General features: G+C 48.1%; 1 protein-coding gene across 1 annotated transcript; it reads left to right on the top strand.

Annotated features, from left to right (window-relative positions):
• Positions 1-5289: 5289 nt before the first annotated feature.
• Positions 5290-7155, top strand: LOC125440698 (5-beta-cholestane-3-alpha,7-alpha-diol 12-alpha-hydroxylase). Its single transcript, XM_048510586.1, has one exon. It carries the CDS (start codon positions 5308-5310, stop codon positions 6838-6840), a length of 1533 nt encoding a protein of 510 aa, XP_048366543.1. The 5' UTR covers positions 5290-5307; the 3' UTR covers positions 6841-7155.
• Positions 7156-7576: the final 421 nt, after the last annotated feature.

The following is a 7576-nucleotide window of genomic DNA, read 5'->3' on the forward strand; positions in this document are numbered from 1 at the left end:
TCAAAAGACTCATCCTTTCAAAAGCTTTGATCACAGCTGTCCAACTGTGGCCCTCTAGATGTTCATGGACTACGATTCCCATCAGCCCCTGCCAGCATCGCTGGGGGAACCTGGGAACCCAACATTGAGGAAAGGGTGTTTTTTTCCTTTCTAAAATTAACAATCACTCATTACTCAAATGGCTCATCATCATCATTATGGCTACCAATCTTGATCCTCTTTGATCTGAGATTGCAAATGCCTTAACAGTCCAGGTGCTCGGGAGCAGCAGCAGCAGCTGCAGAAGGCCCTTGCTTTCACATCCTGCACGTGAGCTCCCAAAGGCACCTGGTGGGCCACTGCGAGTAGCAGAGAGCTGGACTAGATGGACTCTGGTCTGATCCAGCTGGCTTGTTCTTATGTTCTTATCATTGCTTAAATTATTAGCTATTATGCAGAGTTCGCAGGGACCTGATACAACTTCTCTCCACTCCAGCTACAAACACTATAGCAGTACTTAAGGTAGCTCTATCAATTAAACTCTGGTCAATTATCAGTTCTTAGCGACTCCAAATAAGGAGTGTGTAATTTTTTTGAGCCTATAGGCAACTTTGGAATTCATGGTGGGTGCAGCCACAAAATGGCCGGCATGGCTTATCTTCCATCACACAATGAAGATTGCCAGGCTGGAATGGGTCCAGAGGAGGGCAACCAAAATGGTCAAAGGTCTGGACTCCATGGCCTATAAGGAGCAGCTTAGTGAGCTAGATATGTTGGCAACCTTACTTCCATAGCTATTCCCAAGAGCCACAACCCTGCACTTGGCATTTTTTCTCTTTCCCACAACACCAGCCCAAACAACATCTTGGGAAAAACCAGTCCAGCGACTGATAACGTAACCTTCACCTGGCTGGAATACTGCAACATGATAAGTATCTACACTGGGTTGTTTTTGTATGTGCCGTGCCTTCAAGTTTTTAATCCCAGTCCACAGAAACCGAAAGTTTGCTGGCATCTGATAGCAGTACCGATTGACACCCATTTGTATACAGATGTCAAGTTTCAAAGCACTTCGCCAACATTTACTGCAAAGGAGGAAGGCAGGTGAAAAACTCACAGTAGTTTTCTTACACGGACTCCTCAGCAGGTAAAATAGAATGTTCAGACCTAAGGAGCGCATGCATCTTAGTCAAGCTGAAATGTGTTTTCCCTTTCTCCTGACTGAGATTTTTCCAGATCAAGAAGAAAAAGAAGATGATTTGGAGTTTTTTTTAAATGCCTTCTTTTCTCAACCTTTATGGAGTCTCAAAACAACTTACCATCACCCTCCCTTCCCCTCCCCACAATAGACACCTTGAGATAGTTCCGAGAGAACTGTGGCTAGCCCAAGATTACACAGCAGCCTGTGTAGGAGTGGGGAAACAAACCCAGTTCAATAGATACGAGTTTGCCGCTAATGTGGAGTGAGGACTCAAACTCAAATCTCCGGATTAGAGCCCACTGCTTTTAACTTCTACACCAGTGATGGCGAACCTTTTTGAGACCGAGTGCCCAAATTGCAACCCAAACCCCACTTATTTATCGCAAAGTGCCAACCCGGCAATTTAACCTGAATGTTGAGGTTTTAGTTTAGAAAAAACGGGTTGGCTCCCTCTTCCTCCGCCCCACCCGCTCGAGCAGGGGCCAGCCTGCTCTAGCCTCCAGCAAGTCCTGCGCGCGCCGCTCTGTGCCTTTCTAGCATCTCTGCCTCCTCTGCGCCCCCCCCCCCCGGCAGAAGCCACCCAGACCACAGGCACCAGGCCCGCCAGCCAAGTCCTACGTCAGTGATGGCGAACCTTTTTGAGACCGAGTGCCCAAATTGCAACCCAAACCCCACTTATTTATTGCAAAGTGCCAACCCGGCAATTTAACCTGAATGTTGAGGTTTTAGTTTAGAAAAACCGGTTGGCTCCCTCTTCCTTCACCCCACCCGCTCGAGCAGGGGCCAGCCTGCTCTAGCCTCCAGCAAGTCCTACGCACGCCGCTCTGTGCCTTTCTAGCATCTCTGCCTCCTCTGCGCCCCCCCCCCCCGGCAGAAGCCACCCAGACCACAGGCACCAGGCCCGCCAGCCAAGTCCTACGTGGTCATCATGGTGCGCGCATGTCGTGCTCAGTGGCCCCGGCCAGCCTAGATGTGTGTAGGGGTGTGTGATTTTCTGCCTCCCACATAACGAACGCTGTGTGTGCGTGCCCACAGAGAGGGCTCCGAGTGCCACCTCTGGCACCCATGCCATAGGTTCGCCATCACTGTTCTACACCATGCTAGCTCTCATAATGACACCATATTTGATACTACTGAATCCAGGGGGGAGGTTCAGAACAAAATGGTATTATTCGGCATGTTTATGCAATGTAGAAGTACAAATACATTAGTTTTTCTACCAGAATTGTGAATGTGTCTGGCACCGGAGAGAGGTCAAATATGGCACACGATGCTACCTTAGCACGTTTATGTTAGGGCCACCAAACTAGACGCGACCGCTCTCCTGTGCCCCAGCTTTTCCCAGGCCTTAATGTTTTAATCAGGGCTTATTCAGTGGATCATTGATTGATAAGCTATGTTATTTTATCAGGGCTTCTTTGGCAGGTCATCCATTGACAAGATACACATTTTTTATCAGGGCTTAATTGGCACGTTATCCATTGAGAAAACGTATTGTCGAGTTAGCTTTCACGGGTCGGATATTGTATGGTTTCCAGGCAGGTTCTAGCAGTATTTCTTCTCCTGATGCTGTTGCATCTGTGCATCTTCAGAGGGATCCTCTGAAGATGCCAGCCACAGATGCAGGCGAAACGTCAGGAGAGAATGCTGCTAGAACACGGCCATACAGCCCGGAAACCACACAGCACCCATTGAGAAAACATTTGCTATCCTTATTTTGACAATCCCCTTGACCGAATAAACAGATCAGCAGCTACGCCCAACTGCAAATGGAGTTTGTGTATCAAAAACAGCAGAGTTCAGAAACTAGTGGGAGAAATAGGCTCAGGAGTTCCGGGTTGGGAAATATATGCAAATTGGGGGGGTGGAGCCTGAGGAGGGCAGAATTTGGGAAAGGGAGGAGATTCAATGGGGTATAAAGCCATAGAGACCGACTCCCAAAGCAGCCATTTTCTTCAGGGGAATTGATCTCTGTTGCCTGGAGATTGGTTGTCATAGCTGGAGATGTCCCGCCAACATCTTTTTTTATATAGGAGGGTCCTTGTGATGACATGTGACCCAACCCTGGGGGTCTTCTAGCCCGACAACGCTTTGATGTTTGGCGTTTGATTGAGAAGTTGTTACCTCTGTAAAAAAAAAAAAGTTTAGAGGTTTATAAGAAGAGAAGAAGAGTTTGGATTTATACCCCGCCTTTCTTTCCTGTAAGGAGACTCAAGGTGGCCTACAAGCTCCTTTCCCTTCTTCTCCCCACAACAAACACCCTGTGACGTGGTTAGGGCTGAGAGAGTTCCAAAGAACTGTGACTAGCCTAAGGTCATTCAGCAGGAATGTAGGAGTGTGGAAAAACATCTGGTTAGTACTTCTGTAAAAAAAAAAGTTTGCTGTTGATTTTGTTAATGATACACAAAGACTGTTATCTGGCAATGATGCACAAATGATACACAATGATACACAATGATACACAAAGACTGTTATCTGGCAAAATATTTATTATTTAAGAATAATAAATTATAATTGAGTTTTGAGTCATTGGTGCAGTTATTACATATCTCCTCATGTACACCTGCCCACATTATATACACTTCATGCACCTGAGCAAGTGGACCTTAATCCCCAAAAGTTTATGTATTGATTATCCCGATCTTCAAAAAGGGGGGAAAGGAGGACCCTAATAATTGCCATCCAGTCAACCTGACTTCAAAACCAGGAAAGATTCTGGAGCAGATCATTAGACAGATGGTCTGCCAGCACTTAGAAGAGAAGACTGTGATCACAAAAAGTCAGCATGGGTTTCTGAAGAACAAGTCATGCCAGACCAATCTTATCTCTCTCTTTTTTTGATAGAGTGACAAGCTTGGTAGAATACCCTTTTGAAACTATTCTCCGGCTGAAAAGTTTTGAAAACGTCTTCAGTAGCTGTGCGATCTATTGACTGTGCTCAGTGGTAGGACTCAAATAATTTAATAACTGGTTCCGGCGGTGGGATTCAAATCATTTAACAACTGGTTGTTTACAAGCGCCATTTTAACAACCGGTTCTGCCGAAGTGGTGCGAACCGGCTGAATCCCACCACCGACTACGCTTCCCACGTTTCTCCGCTTCCCTAAACTTCCTCCTTAGTGCCATTTTCTGAGCTCGCTCTGTTCCCCCTCACCTGTTCATTTGCAGTGTTTCTCTATTGGTTCTTTTATTTTGGGGGTCAATCTTTGAAGCATCAAGTTCACAAGAATACAGCACAGGTATTGAAGCATCGACGGAACATGCAACTAAAAAAGGGGAAATCAGAAAATGACAGGCAGGAGTCATTTCAAGGGGCTGAGTGTGAACAAAAGGGGGGGAATCGAAAATGTTTTACAAACATTTTGCAGCTTACCCTGTTTCCCCTAATATAAGACATCCCCGAAAAATAAGACATAGTAGAGGTTTTGCTGAAGTGCGAAATATAAGGCATCCCCCGAAAGTAAGACGTAGCAAAGTTTTTGTTTGGAAGCATGCCCGACGAACAGAACACAGAAAAATAAGACATCCCCTGAAAATAAGACATAGCGCATCTTGGGGAGCAAAAATTAATATAAGACACTGTCTTATATTCGGGGAAACACGGTAGGAGATTTGTGTGGACAGGGCCTCAGTTTCCCCACTGTAGGACTCTCCCTATGCTCCACCACCCAAAGTTCCAGGAATCCCCCAGTCTAGAATTGGCCCCTAACCCTAACCCCCTTACCTGAAATTCTTCTGTTTTTCCTTTTCTTCCTTTGGCAGAAGGTACCTGCCTTAACCCTCTTCTTCTCCCCTCTGTCTCCAGTGATTGCACACTATTTGGGTGGGTCGGAGAGAGGAAAATATGCATAAAACTGTGCCGTTTCTGTTTGCATTCTTTCAGAAGTTATAAACGGGAATAATGGGTTGCCTTCCCCTCCCACATAATTATTCCTCCTGGTTCCCTCCTGCGAATACGGTTTTTGCTTTGGAGCTTTCCCTGCTGAAAACCGAGCGTGCCCAACAAGGAGTTAATAACAGTACAGACACACACCCTCCGTTTCTGCCAACTCCCTTTGCAGCCAGATAAAACAAGCCTTTTGAGAATAAACAGCTTGTAGCACCGCTCCGGCCCAAAGCTCGCCGAGATGGCCCTGTGCGAGGCAATTCTCTGTGCCCTCTTAGCGGTCGTTGTGGGGGGGCTTTACCTGGCGGGTGCATTTCGTAAGCGGAGAGCCAACGAGCCCCCCTTGGCCAAAGGGTCCATCCCCTGGCTAGGCTGCGCCCTGGACTTCAGGCGTGACGGCGTGGACTTCCTGCGAAGGATGCAGAAGCAGCACGGGGACATTTTCACGGTGCTGCTGGGGGGCGACTATTTCACTTTCCTGATGGACCCCCTCTCTTTTGGGACGGTGGTGAAAGAAGCCAGGGCCAAGCTGGATTTCAACGAATACGCTCACGAACTGGTCAATAAAGTGTTCGGATACGAGCCTTCTCAAACGACCCATAAGATAGTGGAGAGCGCCAGCACGAAGCACCTGAAGGGGAGTGGGCTCGTGGTGATGACTCAGGCGATGATGGACGGCTTGAGGACAGTGATGTTTCACAGCCTCGGTTCGGCAGAAGGGGGGAAGCGCTGGCGGCAAGACGGGCTGTTCCACTACTGCTACAACGCTGTCTTCCGGGCCGGATACCTGGCTTTGTACGGAAACAAGTCGCATGAAAGCGCAACGGACTCCCAGGAGGCCAAGAAAGATGACTTCCAGCACTCTGAAGAGGTATACAACGAATTTCGGAAATATGACCAGCTTTTCCCCCGCTTGGCCACTTCCACGCTGTCCTTTGGGAAGAGGAAGGAAGCCGAACACTTGAAGAGACTCTTCTGGGACCTCCTCTCCGTGAAGAATGTCTACCAGAAGGACAATATCAGTAGGTGGGTAAGTGATCAAGAACAGCAGCTGGCTGAGGAGGGAATGCCTGAGTACATGCGGGACAGGTTTATGTTTCTGCTCCTCTGGGCAGCCCAAGGGAACACCGGTCCAGCATCCTTCTGGCTCCTTCTACATCTTATGAAAAACCCAGAGGCGATGGAAGATGTGGGGAAGGAGGTGGACAGAGTGGTGAAAGAATCCGGACAGGAGGTAAAGCCAGGCAGGGAGGTTATTAACATCACCAAGGAGATGTTGACCGACACTCCTGTGTTGGACAGCGCCGTGGAGGAGACCCTGCGGTTGGCAGCGGCTCCTCTGCTGATCAGGGCAGTGGTAGACGACATGAAGCTCAAGATGAATGACGGGAGGGAATACGCCCTGCGGAAAGGGGACCGGATCGGCATCTTCCCTTACCTGGCGGCCCACATGGATCCGGAAATCCACCCCCAGCCTCACGTCTTCAAATACGACCGCTTCCTGAACCAAAATGGCACCAAAAAGGAATTCTATAAGAACGGCGAGAAGGTGAAGTATTTCACCATGCCCTGGGGGGCCGGGACTTCCATGTGCCCCGGACGGTTCTTCGCCGTCAACGAGATGAAACTTTTTGCCTTCTTGATGCTCACCTACTTCGAGGTGGAGCTGGTCAACAAAGACGAGGAAGTCCCTCCGCTGGACAAGACCCGCTATGGCTTTGGGGTGATGCAGCCTGCATATGATGTCCAGTTTCGGTATCGGCTACGATGTTGACCGGCAGGCCAAAGTGTTGGCCTGGCTGCTCAACTGACTGTTTGGGGCGGCAAACAAGGAGGGCACCAATACACGGCAGGGGTTCGATTCACTCCCAGCCTTCAGTGGCGTGAATAGCAACACTTTCTGGGCTTGCAATCTGGGCCTAGGAGGTGACCCTCTCGGGGGGACAGAACCCCTTGAACTGGTTCTGTTGCCTCAAGAAGGTCGCTGCTGAAGGAAACTAGGGTTGGTGCCAGAGGTGGGATCCAGCAGGTTCTCACCAGTTCCCGAGAGTGGGTTACTAATTATTTGTGTGTGCCAAGAGGGGGTTACTAATTGGGTCTGCTTTTCCGTTATAAATTCCATTAGGTCCCAAAATCATAAAGTCCTGTTGTTTCCTAAGTGGCTGGTTAGCGAAGGTAGAAAACGGGATAATTCTCCCTGTTGGGCTGTTTTAAAAACATGTTTTAGAAATATGGTCAAGTTCCTTGTTTCAGGAAAGTCTCCTTCTTTTGATTTCTAGAAACAAAATTAAGTATTTGAAAGTATTAAGTATTTGACAGGCAGTCAATTAGTGGAGAAGTAGTTGTTTCTGTTGGCACTAGACGGTAGGACTTGCTATAATGAGTTTAAATTATGGACAGAAAGATACCAGCTGGAAATTAGGAACTTTTTTTTACAGTAAGAGTTTTTTTACAGTAACAGAGAAATTATTAACGCCCCGCCCCCGGAATGCCCGGCCACGCCCCAGTCG

Source organism: Sphaerodactylus townsendi, linkage group LG11 (genome assembly GCF_021028975.2).
Source record: "Sphaerodactylus townsendi isolate TG3544 linkage group LG11, MPM_Stown_v2.3, whole genome shotgun sequence".
Lineage (NCBI taxonomy): Eukaryota > Metazoa > Chordata > Lepidosauria > Squamata > Sphaerodactylidae > Sphaerodactylus > Sphaerodactylus townsendi.

Excerpts from the sequence above, each read along its gene's own strand:
- LOC125440698 (XM_048510586.1), top strand. The coding sequence starts at position 5,308 with ATGGCCCTGTGCGAGGCAATTCTCTGTGCCCTCTTAGCGGTCGTTGTG.